General features: G+C 47.1%; 1 protein-coding gene across 3 annotated transcripts in view; it reads left to right on the forward strand.

Moving 5' to 3' along the window:
- Positions 1 to 343: 343 nt before the first annotated feature.
- LOC147610546 (single myb histone 1-like) overlaps positions 344 to 18,067 on the forward strand; it is a 61,887-nt gene continuing 44,163 nt past the window's right edge. For 2 of the 3 annotated variants that reach the window (XM_086786164.1, XM_086786166.1), the window contains exons 1-2: positions 344 to 587; positions 1,049 to 1,213. In XM_086786164.1, coding sequence (XP_086642290.1) covers positions 1,064 to 1,213 — 150 coding nt within the window. In that variant the 5' untranslated portion in view covers positions 344 to 587; positions 1,049 to 1,063. The remainder of the gene's footprint in view (positions 588 to 1,048; positions 1,214 to 18,067) is intronic. The other variant, XM_086786165.1, reaches the window with a different exon arrangement.

The raw sequence follows: 18,067 nt of genomic DNA on the forward strand, positions 1-18,067 counted from the left end.
CAGGTGGAAACCAAGCCTTAGAAGTCAGGCAAGCTAATGCGAGCAACCGCGCACGCATATGGAGTAAATGCAAAACCAACCTCAGACGTCAACCAAGTGTTGCCATACACAACTGATCACTTGGAGAAGTAGGTAGCAACACGTGGTAGTAAGCCTTACTAAAAGTCAAAACTCGACCATAGTGCCCGTCATGCAAAAAAGAAAATTAATTAATAAACTCAGAAAAAAACATTTTGGGTCCTTACTATGTATAGCAAAATTAAAACAAAAATAAATATAATAATAATTATTAAGGCTTTTAAAAGACATCCCAAAGCAGAAAAAAATAGCAAGTAGTCTTTGACAGCAGTGCGTTTTTTGTTGACTGCTAACAGTGTCCCCTGAAACCCTAACAGAAACAATTTTCTGTTGGCGAATTTTTTAAGTGTTTTCACTCGAGAAGGAACCTATTGCGGGAGGACCTGTACATTCTGCGTCGCTGGCTTCCTGCAGCACTGATGCAGCTCTCAGAGCTTTCTGGTTACCTCTGCCATGCGATCCTTTCGGAGTTGGAGCTTTGAAATTTTGCGGCTTGAAAAAATACACAGGTGAAAGGCAATTGTCCTGAATTACGAGAAGCGTTTCTTGTGCGTTAAGAGTGCATTTGCACTTTGAACTTTGTGTGAGCAGGAGTGCATTTACAATGCAAAATTGGGGTTTTTATGAAAGAGTGGGGTGTGATTTGGGAATCGGGAGTCTAGGGTTTTGGCACATGTTCTGGTATGCTCAAGTGTACATTTGCAGTATGGAATTGGGGTCCTAGGGGCATTGCACTTCGTTTTGAATCATTGCGAGTGCATGTTCAGCTTGAAATCTGTGGTGTAGGAATGATCAGGAGTGCCTTACAGCAGGGAAGTGGGGTTTTAGGGCTTCAACATTTGGGTGACCATCAGAGTAAGGGTTAGGACATGTGCCTTTGAATCTAACAGCATGAGAGTAGGGTTTTGGCTTTTGGTTTCTACATATTGGGGTTTTAACGTGGTTATTAATGCCTTTTTTTTTCTGGCAGCATCAGAGTGTGTGAATGGGCAATCCAAAGCAGAAGTGGACTCCCGAAGAAGAGGCGGCCTTGAGGGCAGGGGTAGAGAAACATGGCCCAGGGAAGTGGCGTACTATTCAGAAGGATCCCGAGTTTGCAATAGTTTTGGCAACACGGTCCAACGTGGACCTGAAAGTAAGCACCACACATCTACTTTGTAGGTGCACTGATCTTACTCATGGATGTGAAGTTGAGTGGTCTAGTTGTGATTTGTATTCTACATAGGTGATTAACCAGCTTCTGGGCCTTGCTACTCTTTTTACTCGAACGCTTTTAGATTCACAATGCATTCACAATTTGGTTTTTAATAGTTATTATATGGAGACTCAGAATACGGAAGGATTTGGGCCTTATTACGCCTTTTTACTTGAAAGTTAGCTCATTCACAATGCATTTATGCCTTATTACACCTTTTTACTTGAACTATAATATGGAAGCATTTGGGTCTTATTATGCCTTTTTACTTGAAAGTTAGCTCGTTGTGAAGAGGGGGTGAATGTGGGACGTGGCTCAGCCTTGGGAAAACTATCCCAACCCCGTGGGGGCTTTGGGGGTATGCTAGCCCGTACCAAGGATAACGCATCTATGTGGGAGACCCTTGGAGTGTGGTAGTGACGTGGCCTAGCCCGACCTCTTCCACCTCAATCACATTTTTTTGACACACAAGGCTTGTGAGCAAAGTATCCCCGTGCCTCGGATCCTCATGAGTCCAACCCACCATTTGTAAATTTGTCGCATGATTAATACAAGATGGCAATTTCATTATCAATTGTTTTGTGTGCCGTTTTTTCAGTGTTGTCGGCATGTTCGACGTTTTGACTTTTTTGATAATAGCTATTATTTGGATACTCAGAACTTAAACATGGAAGCACTAAGAAACAAGGAAGCACTTCTGCATGGGTATGCTAAGCATGGTTGCGGTTGAAGAGGGTGAGAAGCTGGAACTTGTGTGGTGGGAAATGATGAACCTTATCGCTGTCTTTATACAGTGATCTTGGTTTAGACCAAAAGCACGGGTCGACATAGATAGAGTGAAGGGCCAATGATGCAAAACCTTTTGCTAGTTGTGCTGTGGCAACAAGTCTGGAAGTTTTAGCCCTGAGAAAACGATCAGAACCATCAGCATCAGCATGAGCACCATCATCAGCCACATCATGGAGAGCTTTGGAGAGCAGCCAACAGAACACAGTTGGCAGCCAGCAAGGATCCAAGGCAGCAGGCGGCCAGGTGATAGCATGCATGGCAACAGGTTTGGGCAGCAGTAAAGAAGGCAAAGCATTTCATGGCAATAAGCGCAGCATTTATGGCATTCAATGCCTATTTCAGGTCCAATTAGCAGGCTGACAGCACCTTTGCTGGCACCTCCACACCTATATAATCAAAACCCCTCATTTTCATCCAACACATTCAGCAATATTCAGTTCATTCAAGTCATTCATCAATCTAGAAGCATAGAAGTCATGGAGAAGGGACTAGAGGTCATCCCTTTGGGGCTGACCAAGGGCTTAACCATGTACAAGCATTATAGCAACCTTTTTGTTGTCACGTGCATCCCGCACTTGGATGCCACGCAGACATATCTGAACAAGAAGGTGCAGGAGACCTGACCTGGCCCAGTCCGGGACGAGTCAGCCAGGGTTCCACTCCATTCGTCCGAGGTCAGGTGTGCATTGTCCTGCACATGTGTCCAAGGTCAGGTGTGCATTGTCCTGCACATGAAACAGTGGTAGTCCGCGTTGTGAGTCTCCCTCTGGAATGATGTCAGTGGTTCTATGTATCTGGTATGATACTGGATGCCAAACCTCTGTGTAGACATGTAGGATTTGCATGTAGGGATGGGGCCAGCCCATAGGGTTACCCCAAGATCAATTATGTGGGCATGGGGGAGGTGTAGAACCACCCCCAAAGGGCCAGGAGGGCCTCGGCTGTGCCCACCAGCCATGTGATGGGCTGGAAGGGTTGTTGGCCAGCCCTAGGGCCTCTGGACAGGCAGCCAACAGGGCATCAGGCCCTTTAAAGCCTGTTGGCCAGGTGTGGGGCAGCCCACACAAGCTTCCCAACAGTCCATAGCAAAGCGCAGGATGGCCAGCCTGTCATTGGTGTGAACACGTGGTATTTTCAGCATTTAATGCTACTTTAAGCAGGTCGTGGGGCTATTTTCAGCAAACCGACCTGGATAAAACCAGCCGACCAGTATCTAGGAGGGGTATATAAACCCAAGGCATAAATCAGTCCTATTCATCTCATAATTCACAAGGTGCTAAAGCTACTCAAGGGCCAGGATAGCCAAGGGAGAAGCTAACGCAAGGGTGAGAGGATTGAAGGTTAAGGGCAGAGATCTATCTCAGCCAAGAAGGTTTAGGTTCAATCTTTTCAGATTTTGCATTATTCTAATAAAAGCAAATACACCATTCGTGTTGGGGGCCCTACAGAGGGTATTCGGGACCCAGTACCGTGTCCTCTTCTCCCTCTCTTTCTCTCTCTATTTTTCTGCACATCTATATTCAGTTTTGTGCATTATTTCCGTCGTGAAATGTGTGCTAATCTCTGAGCATTGAAGTTACCAATCTCCCCCGAAGCTTCCGCATGTTACAGTGGTATCAAAGCCTACTTCAAGTGTAAAGATTCAGCAAGAAACCAGATTTTTTTCTCGTTGGTGTGGTTGGTTTTCAGACTCCGGTGGACCATCCCTTTCGAAGTGACTCCTGTCCCTCGAAGGACGTTTGGTTTTTAGCCTCCGAAAGCCTCCGGAAGTCTCCCACACACATAGTGGATGGTCAGATTGCGCTCCGGAAAGGAAGTGCATTTTCCTGCTATGGCGAGCTATGATGGCGAGAGAGACTAAGAACCTTGGGACCAAAGTGCACCAGGCAGTTCAGCTAGGGCATCAAGCATGAGTGTAAAAGAGATGTTCCAACAGATGATGCGAGCAATCGCAGACCAGAGTACCAAGTTGGAAGAGTAGAAGGCACAGATACTGGCTCTGGAAGAGCGCACCCGTTCTCCAGCTCTGCATTCTCCGTCTCCACCTCCCTCTCCCACCGTTTCCCAGATTCCAGATCCTCTACACAAGGACCCTTTCAAAGGGTCACGACCGCAGCTGAGTTCGATGCTTGAGTTGCAAACGCGTGCATTGGAGATTTGACAACGTGAAGACGACGCCATGTGACGCGTGGAACATGAGCGATACCTTGTGGCTTTGGACGCAAGATTGACACCAGCGGCTTCCTCAAATCATTTTTCCAAGAAAATGAAATTCAGTAAGTATATTGGTAAACTCGACCCCATAACTCTTTATTCATGGTTGCATCAATTTGAAGCTTACTTTGCCGCAGCTAGAAAAAATGATACTGATAGGGTGATCTTAGCTAGCTGGTACTTGGGAAGGTGAGGCCATTCCTTGGTGGACCCAGTGGGCTCATGCCCACACCAGATTAGGTATGGGAGCTTATGTTTAGGACGAGTTTGTCCGCGACCTTAAGCAGCAGTTTCTACCGCCCCATTACCTTGCGCGACTCGAAGACGAGTTTAGGGGAGCGCGTCAGAACACACAACCGGTCCTTCAGTTTGCCAATAAAATTTCGAACTTATGTTTGCAGTTAGGCTTATCTGATACAGACAAGAAAGGGCAATTCCTGTATGGTCTTGACACGCACATCTAGTGGGAGGTGTGTATGTTTAGGCCAGCCACCTTCGAGGACGCACTCTCGCTTACGCAGAGTGCGGAAATGAAGCACAATGGTAGAAAGCCCAAGACTTCCCAACCGGCTACTCCCAAGGCTACCACCTTGGGGGAAAAGGCAAGAACCAGACGAGGTCTTCCATAGGATAGAGCACGGGAGCCTCTGGCTCCAAGAACTCGACCAATGGGCCCAAGCTTTCTCTGGACCAAAAAGCGGAGGCAGGCAAGACCGGTGGCAAGTTGAGTGCTGAGGAGATTGCTCAATACAAGGAGGGTAGGTGTTTCTTTTTTCATGCAAAAGGACACGCTTCTCGGGAGTGTCCTAAGAAGACTACCGCTCCAAAGACCACCGCCTCAACCTCCACGGCATCAGTGATGAGCCTAGCTCCCACACAGACTCCAGTGGCTGTTCCTAGTTCTTCGAATCCCAATGCTTCAGTTATAGCAATCATTAGCCAGGAGCTCGAAGATAAGCAGAAGGGCACCCATGACCAGGAGTATGAGCGCAACGAATCACTTAAGACCTTTGGCTACATAGGTGGCCAGAGAGTCCTCGTCTTGTTTGACAGCGGCAGCATGGAGGTGTTAGAAGTCATCTCCTGTCTAGTTTTATACACCAGGGCCTTTGTTGTGGGTGTGCCCCCCCTTATGAGGTGTTTTATCATTTTTCCTCACTCCCCGCATTTTTCCCCTATTTTTCTCATTTTTTCTATGGCTACAGCAGGCCGACTGTTGATGTGGGGGCATATAAATAGGCCCCCAGCCCCCTTGCCACTTGTGTATCATACCCGGGATCTTCTTGTGTATATAGAGCAGAATTACACGCCTACTTCTCTCTCTCTCTTGTGTTGTATTTTTCTGCATGCGTTTTTGCTCTTGTGTTCCCAGATCTGGTAATCATCTCCGCTGTGTATTCTGACATGGTATCAGAGTTGGACTGTTCGGGAAGAGGAGAAGCAAGAGGACGGCGGGCTGATTTGCTGGACAGCCACTTGCAGGTATTAGTTCTTCTTTGTTCCCACCCACCCACCCTTTTCAGAGTACATCCCCGCAATGTCAAATCTGTTTGAGATGGCCGAGAGGCATGTGAAGATCCCGACTCTCCCACGTTCCCGATGGACCGTCAGTTGGACGGGAGCAACTACGGCATATGAAAGGTTATGATGGAATCTGTTCTGGAGTCTTACGACCTCGCAGATTTCGTCATTGTTGGTGTTCCACGGCCGGAAGTAGAGGAAGGGGAGTTACCGCAACCCGAAAGGACCGGGAGGCTCAGACACAGATGTGGGATCGTGTCAACGCCAGGGTCCATCGTTTATTTTCCTCAACTGCACACCGCAGGTAATCAATCATGTAAAACATATGACGCTGGCCAGAGGTATATGGCAGCATTTGGCCTCTCTTTACAACAGGGTATCGCCCATGAAGAGGATTTCCTTGGAAGTACAGATGCGGGTTATGAGCCCTGCAAAGTCGTCGACGATGTGGGAGTATATTAACAAGCTGCAAGCTCTTCAGCAAAAAGTTCTTCAGGCTGGGAAGGAGATATCGTCAGAGGACATGGCCATCACGTTGCTGTCGCACTTGCCCTCTTCGTACTCAACATTTTACTCGTCTTTGATTACCAGTGGGTGGCAGGCTCAGCACCATCACGTGGGAGGAGCTTGTGCCCATGGTCCTAGACGAGGAGGAACGATTCACGAACCCTCCTCAGGGTGGAGGTTCGGAGGCCTTAACTGGCCAACGGTCGAAAGGCTGTAACACGGGCAAAGGGAAGGCTTCGTCGGAGAAGTCTTCTGAGAAGAAGTCCGTTACTGACCGCGAGAAACTAAAGGCAGAGAGGACCTGTAATGATTGTGGCGAGAAAGGCCACTATTGGAGGTAGTGTCCCAAGCGGAAGACCGAGAAGGGTGAAGATTCCTCATCAACAATCATGAAGACTCCGGCTTTTGTGCACCTGGAGGTGGTGGACACTGATGTTTCATTTTCTTCAGGCAGGGAGGAGATTGGAGGATTCTTCGCCCACGGATACTCGGGAGTGGATTCTAGACAGTGGTGCTTCCAGGCACATGACTCCTTCCCGTTCCGGTTTACAGGATCTCTGCAGGCTTTTGGTCACATTCTTATTGGGGATACGTCGACTATCCCAGTTCACAGTGAGGGCAAGATGGAGATAGTTCCCGATGGGCAGAGGGGGGAAGCATTCCTCCCAGGTGTTGTATGTTCCGGCACTTGGTTTTCATCTGTTGTGAGTGCATCAGGTTTGTAAGACTGGAGTACGGGTGGAGTTTGATGAGCATTTTGTTGCTCTCCGGGACAAAGCAACAGGCCAAGTGGTTTGGGAAGGCGGAGTGGAGAATGGAGTTTACAAGCTTTCAGCACTCTCTCTCCCAGGTCCTCAAGTTTGTGATGAGTGGCAGTCTGGTAATGGCCACTTAAGTGTGGATACGCTGCAGGTGCAGGCTTTCCGGGACTAGATGGTGGATAGCTTGCCAGTAGATGGCAGCAGTTGGCTGGAACTTTCCAGTACTGATGTTGGTGGTTCTTGTGTTCGTCAGTCAAAGGAAACTGAACAGGTCACTTATGCTCTGATGTCTCGTCGTGTTCGGGACAAAGAACCTCCAGTAGATGAGGATGTTCTTTCCACGGGGACCTTTCGGAAAGCCAGGCAGGTGGCAGGTGATTACTTGCAGAAGGAGGTGGTTTCTCCAGGCTTTGTGGTTCCGGATTCAGAGGGGGTGGTTGACAGGTTTCAGAAGGCCTTGCGTGGTCTTCATAAGGTTTCGAGGACTTGTTTTTGCACCGTAACAGGTGTTGATCCTTGTGAGCAGTGTGATGCCTTTTTGACTTAGAAGCTGTATGGTTCATTGATCTGGTTGATGGACACCAGATTAGACGGGAGCTTCCTGATGAGGCAGTTGAGCTCATGGTTGCGGATGACTCTTTGGGAGGCGGGATTGCGTTTCCTGTGGTTTCTGCGGCATGCGAAGGACCATGGACTCTTGTACACAGGAGGGGGATTGTTGGATGGAGTCCGACTCCACGGTTGGAGTGACTTAGTTTGGGGAGGAGATCTGGACACGAGGAGATCTACTTCAGGCCCAGGAGCATTTTTTCGGAGCAGTAAGAGGCAGTCATCTTTTGCCTTGTCGCTGACAGAGGCAGAGTACCGGGCTGTTTGTGATGCTGCTTGTGAGGTGGTGAGGATGCAGAGGTTGCATTGCAGGTTTGGGCTTCCACTGGAGGAACCCATGGTCATCCAGAGGCACTTTGTTCGTGAACATATTGTTGCTGATGACATCTTGCTAGAGTTCTGTTCGACGGAGGACTGTACTGTGGACCTCTTCACGAAGTCGCTCTGTCAGGATTTGCTCAGGCGGCACCCCAGGTCCCTGTGGTTGGTTTCACAGCCAAGAGCTGAGAGGGGGTGTTAGAAGTCATCTCCTGTCTAGTTTTATACACCAAGGCCTTTGTTGTGGGTGTGCCCGCCCTTATGAGGTGTTTTATCATTTTTCCTCACTCCCCGCATTTTTCCCCTATTTTTCCCATTTTTTCTATGGCTTGGGAGGCAGCCTTGAGTTGGTAGGAGGATCCATTTGTTGGCGGACTACATCAGGATGTGTGTATTGGAGCTGGCCGACTCTACTTGACCAGTCGTGGACCCTCAGTGCTGGCCGACTGGCTGCATGCTGCTGGCCGACTGTGATTATCCAGTCGTGGAGGATTCTGTGTCTAGTCGGCTGCCCTACAGCAGGCCGACTGCTGATGTGGGGGCATATAAATAGGCCCCCAGCCCCCTTGCCTGTATCATACCCGGGATCTTCTTGTGTATATAGAGCAGAGTTACACGCCTACTTCTCTCTGAATGGGAGTATGATGAATTAGGGTTAGGTTAATTCATGTGGGAGACATACACAGAGAGAACAAGGGGGAGAGAGAGAGAGAGCTGTGGGGATAAGTCAACTCATGGGAATGAGTGTGTGACTCCCCTATCACACATGTATATTACACTAGTACACATAGTGCACTTAGTACATTAAAAGTACTAAGTATACTATGTACTATAACTTATGGGCTTGTACACACTATAAGGGTGGGCATTATGCCTTTACCCCAACAACCTCCCACTTAAAGGCAAAGTGCCCTTAAGTAAAGGAAAAGAAAAAATCAGCATGTACATTATAATATACAAGGCCATATCAAGGCTGAAACTGGCCTCATCCAATGCCCATCAAGTGTCTGCAATGAGCAAACCGCTCCGGAGGCAAACTCTTTGTCAACAGATCAGCCGGGTTGTCATCCGTATGAATCTTAACAAGCTGAATTTGCTTGTTCTCTATCACCTCTCTGATGAAGTGATACTTCACATCCACATGCTTCGTCTTTGCATGAAAGACAGGGTTCTTAGCCAACTGGATGGCACTCTGACTGTCACAATGCAACAATGGAATATCCCTTGTATAACCCAAATCAACCACTAACCGAGATAGCCATAATGCCTCCTTGCAAGCCTCTGTGGCTGCAATATACTCGGCCTCTGTAGTAGATAAGGCTGTGCACTTCTGCATCCTGGATATCCATGACACAGCACCTCCTGTGAATGTAAATACATAACCGGTAGTAGACTTCCGGTTATCTGGATGACCGGCATAATCCGAATCCGTGTAACCATGCACTAATGCATCCTGTTTGCCAAAGCAAATGCACATATCCTGTGTGCCCTTCAGGTATCTCATGACACCTTTCACTGCTTCCCAATGCTTCTTGCCAGGGTTGGCCATGTATCTAGAAACCACTCCCACTGCAAATGCAATGTCCGGCCTAGTAGCAACCATGGCATACATGAGACTGCCACAAGCTAAAGCGTACGGAACCTTGAATGTGCTCTGTTGCCCTTCCAAAGTACTGTACAGCAGTACCAAGTGCTCACCAATGATGTACCAAACTTGTACCGGCAAGTACAGCAGCTGAAATTGAGCCTTTTGGTCACTCAAAACAGTGTACAGCCATGCCAAAACTTGCACAAAGTTGTGCCAAATCTGTACCAGCAGGTACAGTAGCAATAAATGCTCTCCTGGCTGTCCAAATGAGTGAAAATCAGACTTTTACAGTCCCGTACACTGCATACAACAGTCCCGAACAGAAATTGGGCAAAAGCCCCTTGACTGCAAGCTGATTTTTGAGGATTCAAGGCATAAATGTCTTGCCTGCTGCTTTGCCAAGCTCAACAAGCATACGAACTTGAAAAGCCCCTTGATTTAAGATCAATTTCTGATCATACATGGTACATTGACGCACATGAAGGCATCCAGAGTGTTCACGATGCTTCCCCCTGGCCACATATACATCCAAATAATGAAAGCCCCTTGATTTATAGGCACATTGAGTGCTTGTAAGGCATCAACACATTATCCACAGCATCAAATGCGATTGCTTGCATGCAAATCAACCCAATCGGCACAAAAGCCCCTTGATTTGCACTGCAATTTGCTGCAATTTTGCCCAAATGTGCGATTTCTCACATCATACAGCATGTATGAGTGCTTAATTGCACAATTACATCAAAAGCCCCAAATTTCGACATCCAATTTCCTGCAAATTGATCCTGATTGTGACCAATTTCTTGCAAATTGATCCTGATTGTGACCAATGTCACCCAATTTTGCCAATTTTGCTCAAAATTGAGCAATTGGGCACCTGTACCTGCTCAATTGATTATTGTACCTGCTCAATTGCAAGTCCGAAAAAAAATGAAGCAAGATACCTTGTAATTTTTGATTTTTTTGTTGCAGGAAAGGGGGGGGTTTGCTGAATTTGGTGCTGCTGTAGAAATCGTGATGCTGTTGTTTGCAGAAGGGGGTTGAGGAAGCTGCTGTAGCTGTAGCTGATGCTCAGATGGTTGGCTGCTCCAATCAAGCTGATGCGTTTGCTGCTGTACGGATGACGGAGGGCTGGGCGACTGTACTTGCAGCTGACGGGTACAGTCGTGCAGAGAACGTGGCTTGGGCTGGTCACAGACGTGGCCCCAGTCTAGCTTCGACGAGTTGGCGTCTCAAGCTGTTGATGCTGCCCAGCTACGTATCCGCCTGCTTTGCCTGCTTCGCTTGAATGCGCTGGCCTCCTTCAGGCTTGCCTGCCTTCGCCTAGCGCCTAGTAGCCAGCGCTTGTTCACCAACGCCTTCACCCAACGCTTCTTCGCTCGCCTGCCTTTGCCTAGTGGTGCTATCGCTCTGCTGAGCGCCACTCGCATAGGTGGCCAGTGCTTCGCTATGAGCTTGTCTCCACGATTACATGCATGCCTTCGCTTGTGTTTGCCTGCTTCGCCTAGCGCCAGTCTACACCCAGCGCTACACGCTTCTTGGATTCAGCGCTTATCCGCCCAATGTATGGACGTATGCTGCCCAGCGCTGACACCCCTGCATTCGCCTTCTTCTCCACCTGCGCCTGGGAGAGCAGCACTGCTTAAGCCAGCTGATAGCAGTCACAGGGTACGACCAGCACAGGGTACGACCAACACCGGCTCTGATACCAGTTGAATGGGAGTATGATGAATTAGGGTTAGGTTAATTCATGTGGGAGACATACACAGAGAGAACAAGGGAGAGAGAGAGAGAGAGTTGTGGGGATAAGTCAACTCATGGGAATGAGTGTGTGACTCCCCTATCACACATGTATATTGCACTAGTACACATAGTGCACTTAGTACATTAAAAGTACTAAGTATACTATGTACTATAACTTATGGGCTTGTACACACTATAAGGGTGGGCATTATGCCTTTACCCCAACACTCTCTCTCTCGTGCTGTATTTTTCTGCATGCGTTTTTGCTCTTGTGTTCCGAGATCTGGTCATCATCTCCGCTGCGTATTCTGACAGGAGGACGTGGTCACGGAACAGACCGCTCGGCGTGCCCGTTTCGTCATGACTTCGGTGGACAAGCAAGTTGAGGGTTTTAGCACAGGCATGACGACCAGCGTCAAGTATGAAGCTCTTGGTGCTAAGTTAGTTATTCAAGGCATAGAATTTGTGCGTGATTTTATGGTTGCTCCTCTTGTAGAAGCAAACATAATGTTGGGCATTTGGTGGTTTCACAAGTTCCTTCCTGATGTCAAGTGGGACAAGCACACTTTCCAGATTAGTCGAAATGTGTCCAACGTCCCAGTGACCATTAAGTGTGAGCCAGGAATCCCGAACTTTCCGCTCATAAGCCATTTGCAAGCTAAACGAGCAATCAGGAAAGGCTCACAGTGTGCGATGATTTACATCCAGACTTCCCAGACAGTAGCCAATGCTTCTGCCAGACTAGAGGACCACAAGATTGACCTCCTCCTAGGCTCGGAACCCCCGAGCAAGTTTCTTGCTTTTCCCATTGGCAATGGAGTTCATCTTTGCCATCGTGATCTCTCTTGATCACTCTTACTGTGGAGCATAGTGCAGGGCAACATTCACAACTTTATCACCCTGCTACCCGCTTACACCATTCACTTGAGGGGGGGGCTGTTGGTCATGGCCACCCGGCCACTCCCGGCTAGTTCAGGTGTGAACCCAGCTTACTCACGGGCACTTTTCCTTGTGGCTGGACACAAGTTTTTTCCCCGTGTGAACACACTTTTGTGTGTTGGGCACTTAGCCCTGGGCTTTTTAGTACTCATTTGTACTTTCATTTCAATCATTCAACGAGTACATCTTTTCCAGCACTCTCACATCACCCGACCACTCCCGGCTAGTTCAGGTGTGAACCCAGCTTACTCACGGGCATTTTTTCCTTGTAGCTGGACACAGGTTTTTTCCCTGTGTGAACACACTTTTGTGTGTTGGGCACTTAGCCCTAGGCTTTTTAGTACTCATTTGTACTTTCATTTCAATCATTCAACGAGTACATCTTTTCTAGCACTCACGTTTCTTTGTGCTTGAGCTTGTGTGTGTGTGTGTGCAGGCTAGCTGCCCTCCTACCCAACATGAGGGAGGTCCCGTAGATGCTGCCTATCACTGCAAAAGCTGAAAAGATGGATGATAACGAGGCTAAGCCTAGCCACCTTTAAATAGGTGGGAGAGGAGTTGGTCGGCCAGTAGAAAATCAGAGGACTGGCCAACAATGCAAAAGATGCTGAAATGATGCCTAAAAATAGGCAAAAAATAGCAAAAAATATGTAGTGCCTAGATGCATATGCCAGGCTTCAAATGGAGCCAGATACAAGCATGAATGTGCATGGGAAAGTCCATCTGGGGATGAAATAATTTCCAACAAGGCTCATATGGACTCCAAGGACATGGTAGGATGATCTAAGATCTAGATCCTGGGTAGGCCATAGGGCCCGTGGATATGTTTTAGATCTTGGGTGAAAAGATGCAGGGGAGAAGAGAGCTTGAGCTCTTGCAAGCACACACACACTCACAAAACCCTAAAAGAGAGCACACAAGGTGAGGCTGAAAATCTTCTTCTTCTTCACACAACACTCAACACACCATATACAAAGATAAGAGTACACACAATATGAAAAGGTACTTAACCAAATACATACTAGGGTTCTCTATAGTGTGAACCCAACTAAATGAGCTAGCGTTATAACTATGCCAGTCTCAAGAATGGCTCTCACACAGCCTGTCATCCCACTGGCCGCATATCACCCATGATCTTCACCAACCATGCCAGTGATGTAAGTGTGGGGCCTATCCCCCAGGCGGGTCATCAGTGTCCACTGCCTCACTAGATGAGCTCGATATCTCAACTCCCCCTCGAGCTCAACTCCATCTCATGTACACCAAGCGAAGCCCTGAATCTGCGGAGCTTCTCTATACCCAATGCTTTGGCGAAGATGTCAGCGACCTGATCCTGTGTGCTGACATAAACAAGGTCAACGTCTTCTGCCAAAACCTTCTCTCTGACAAAATGGTAGTGGACCTCTATATGCTTCTTGCGAGCATGAAAAAGTGGGTTCCTGGCCAACTGTATACTGCTAATGTTGTCACAGAAAATGACAACTTGTCTATCCACTGATAGACCCAAATCTACAAGTAGCTTTCTCAACCAAGCTACCTCACATGCTGCCATAGCAGCACCTCTGTACTTGGCCTCTGTATTGGATAGAGCAACCGTAGGCTGCTTCTTGCTTCTACTGCAAGTCACAGCAGCACTCCCCAAAGAAAACATGAAGCCACTAGTAGATCTTCTATCTGAGATACTACTAGCCCAATCAGCATCTGTGTACCCATGTACACATATCTCTGTCCCAGTTTCATAAAATAGTCCACAATGCAAAGTAGACGTCACATACCTCAGTATGCGTCTCAATGCATCCAAATGCAGCTTCCGAGAAACCTGCATAAATTGACTCACCAACCCAACAACATAGCTCAAATCTGGTCTGGTGATCGCCATGTAGATCAAGCTTCCTACTATGCGCCTATACATAGTAGGATCCTCCAAAATCTCTCCTGAATCTGCACTCAACTTGCCATTCTGATCCAATGGCACTGAGATAGGCTTACAGCCTGCCATACCATACTTGGATAACATGTCCAAGCCATACCATACTTGGATAACATGTCCAAGCCATACTGTCTCTGCAGTAATCCAAGACCATGTGGTGACCTAATCACCTCAATGCCCGAGAAATATCTGAGCTCCCCAGATCCTTCATCTCAAACTTCTGTCTAAGCAAGATCTTTGCATCATGGTCCCGTGTAATGATCAGGTCATCTACATAGATGACAACAAGCACAACCCCTCTATCACTGTGTCTTACATACAGCGAGAAATCTGCATTGGCTACATGAAAGCCAATAGTGACAAGATATTCAGAAATCTTGTCAGACCATGCTCTTGGTGCTTGTTTTAAGCCATACAAGGCTTTCTTCAACCTGCAAACATGCTCGGGGTGACTCACATCCTCATAACCAGGTGGCAGTAACATATACACCTCTTCCTGCAAATCCCCATGCAAGAATGCATTCTTTACATCTATCTGATGTAAAGACCATTGCTTTGACGCAGCCACTGCTATCACAACTCTCACTGTTGCCATCTTGGCAACTGGGCTGAAAGTTTCCTCATAATCAATGCCATATGTCTGCGCATATCCTTTGGCTACCAATCTAGCCTTGTGCTTCCATCACTGTTATGTTTTACTTTGTATACCCACTTGCATCCAATGGCTTTCTTGCCTTCAGGCAATTGCACTAAATTCCAAGTCTCATTTCCATATAGTATATCCATCTCCTCATCCATAGCTTTCTTCCAACACACATTTCCAACAGCCTCATCAATGCATGTGGGCTCTACAACCTGGACAACTTTTGCCATGTATGCAGCCACATAACCATCATAGGTAAACCTCTGCACAGGATTCTTCACTCTCCCAGATCTTCGCAGCTTTGCATTCATGGCTTCCATAGCCTTCTTTTTTCTCTTTGTCTTTATGTGATGTACTAATCACATTTGCAAGACTGGTATTATGACGCAGCCTGCCACTCCATGGTCTATCAACAACTGAATCACTAGATGAGGACTCTCCTGGTCCACTCAAAGATTGTGATTGCTGACTTGCATTCTGTGCAACCACATTTCCACTCACATCAGCCCCAACAGCTTCTTTTTCAGCAACATACCAGCTGCTCATCTCATCAAAAACAACATCCCTGCTTACCCTGAACTCACGTGTAGCAGGGTTATAACACCTGTATCCCTTTTGCTCAAGGGAATACCCAATAAACACACATTTTTCAGCTTTTGAATCCAGCTTAGTTCTCAGCTTATCTAGCACATGCACATATGCAATGCATCCAAAGACTTTCAGATGAGACAAATCAGGTTTTTTGCCAGTAAACCTCTCCTCTGCACTTACATCATGTATGGCTGCAGTTGGAGTCCTGTTCATGATGTAAACTGTTGTAGAAACAGCCTCAACCCAATAGCTATACGGCATATTCTTCTCTTCCATCAATGCTCGCGCAATCTCAGCAATGTGCCTGTTTTTCCGCTCAGCAACTCCATTTTGCTGCAGAGTGTATCTGCATGTAAACTGTCTCTGAATACCATTCTTTTGCAAAAATTCAAAGAACTCATTGGAGAAGTACTTTCCCCCTCCATCTGACCTTAGGCACTTTACATGTTTCCCTGTTTGCTTTTCAACCATAACTGTGAAATTCTGAAAATGAGTGAATACCTCACTTTTCTCCTTCATGAAGTATACCCACACTTTCCTTGTGTGGTCATCAATAAATGTCACATAATACCTGCAGCCTCCCATAGACATGGTCTTCGTAGGACCCCATACATCTGAATGCACAACATCTAGTGCATTTCTGCTTACATTTCTGTCACATGGAAATACATGCTTTGTTTGCTTTCCAAATTGGCATGCTTCACATATTTTCTGCATACCTTCAACTTTAGACTTTGGCAGCCCTGTCACAATTCCTTTAGTCTGCATAGACTTCATTCTGTGCACATTCACATGTCCAATTCTTTTATGCTAAATGTCTGTGTCTGCAACAATTCCTGAACCATTTGCAAACATCGCAGCACTCACTTCAGGCATGTTTACATTCAATGTAAACATTCTGCCCACTCTGTTGTCTTTTGCAACCAACCTGCACTTGTCTTTAAAGTCTTCAACATAACAACCATCAGGGTTAAACCGAACCTGCAAACCCTGCTCAATCATCTGGCCAACTGAAACCAGATTCTTTGTTATGTTCGAAACATGAAGTACATCTGCAAGGTACTTCACTTTGCCATCCTGCATAGACAATGGCACATCTCCAACATGGGCAATTGGATGAGCAGTGTCATCCCCCTGTTTCCACAAAACCTAGCCTTTCAAGGTTTTTTATCTCCTTGAACCACTCCCCATGACTTGTCATGTGGTTCGAAGCACCTGAATCAACGTACCATACATCATCTTTATGTGCTGCTTCAACATTTTCAGACATGGCATTAACGACATGCTGCATAACAAACAACCTTTCATTATCCTTATTGTTTCTGCTGGAGGATGCATAGTTGTTTTGCTGCAATTTCCCATTTTGCATGTCAGCTTGCTTCTTATAACAATCTGCCTGCACATGTCCAGGCTTACCACAATAAAAGAATCCATGTGTATCATTATATTGCCTTTGCCAATTTCCACGACCTCTTTGACTCCCCCTGCCTCTCAATTGGCCTCTTCCCCCTGCGTGTTGTTGTTGTTGTGAATTCTGGGACTGTTGTGTTAGAAGTCATCTCCTGTCTTTATCAGACACCAGGGCCTCTGTTGTGGGTGTGCCCGCCCTGTATAGGAATTTTATCATTTTTCCTCACTCCCTATATTTTTTTCCCATTTTTTCCATGATGTGGGTGGCTGCCATAGGCTGGCAGGAGGCTGGCAGGAGCCTCTGATGTTGGCCGACTGCACTCGTGTATTTTTCTCTGCTGGTCGACTTCATCAGGAGGGGTCGTGGTATTTTTCTCTGCTGGCCGACTGGATGTGCCCAGTCGTGAGGGCCACTAGTGTTGGCCGACTGCATGATGGGGCCATATAAATAGGCCCCATTGCCCCACATTGTATTCATTCAGTTTTCCTCGGGATCTTGTGTATAGAGAAGAGTTATACGCCTATCTCTCTCCTTCTCTTGTGCTGTCTATTTTCTGCATTCTACTTGCTCTTGTGGTCTCAAGTTTGGTTATCATTTCCGCTGCGTATTTTGACATGGTATCAAAGCCCTAGGCTCTTGATAGATCTTGGGAGTTTTCAGAGCAAGAGGGGGATAGTTACGTTGCTGATTGGTGGACTGTTTGGATTGTTCCGGGAGAGAAGTTGCAAGAGGAAGGCGGGCTAAAGTGCTGGACAGCCACTTGCAAGTTTAGAGTTTTTTTTCCCACCCACCCACCCTTTTTCAGTTACATCCCGCGATGGCAGATTTGTTAGAGATGGGTGAGAAGCATGTGAAGATCCCGACTCTCCCCACGTTCCCAGTGGACCGTCAGTTGGACGGGAACAACTACGGCATATGGAAGGTTATGATGGAATCTGTTCTGGAGTCTTACGACCTTGTTGATTTCGTCATTGTTGGGGTTCCACGGCCGGAAGTAGAGGAAGGGGAGCTACCGTCGATCCGAAAGGACCGGGAGGCTCAGACACAGATGTGGGATCGTGTCAACGCTAGGGTCCGTTCGTTTATCTTTCTCAACTGCTGCACACCGCAGGTAATCAATCATGTAAAGCATATGACGCTGGCCAGAGGTATATGGCAGCATTTGGCCTCTCTTTACGACAGGGTATCGCCCATGAAGAGGATTTCCTTGGAAGTACAGATGCGGGTTAT

This window comes from Cibotium barometz, chromosome 49, assembly GCF_041138505.1.
Source record: "Cibotium barometz isolate CiBa-2024 chromosome 49, ASM4113850v1, whole genome shotgun sequence".
In the NCBI taxonomy this organism is placed as follows: Eukaryota; Viridiplantae; Streptophyta; class Polypodiopsida; order Cyatheales; family Cibotiaceae; genus Cibotium; species Cibotium barometz.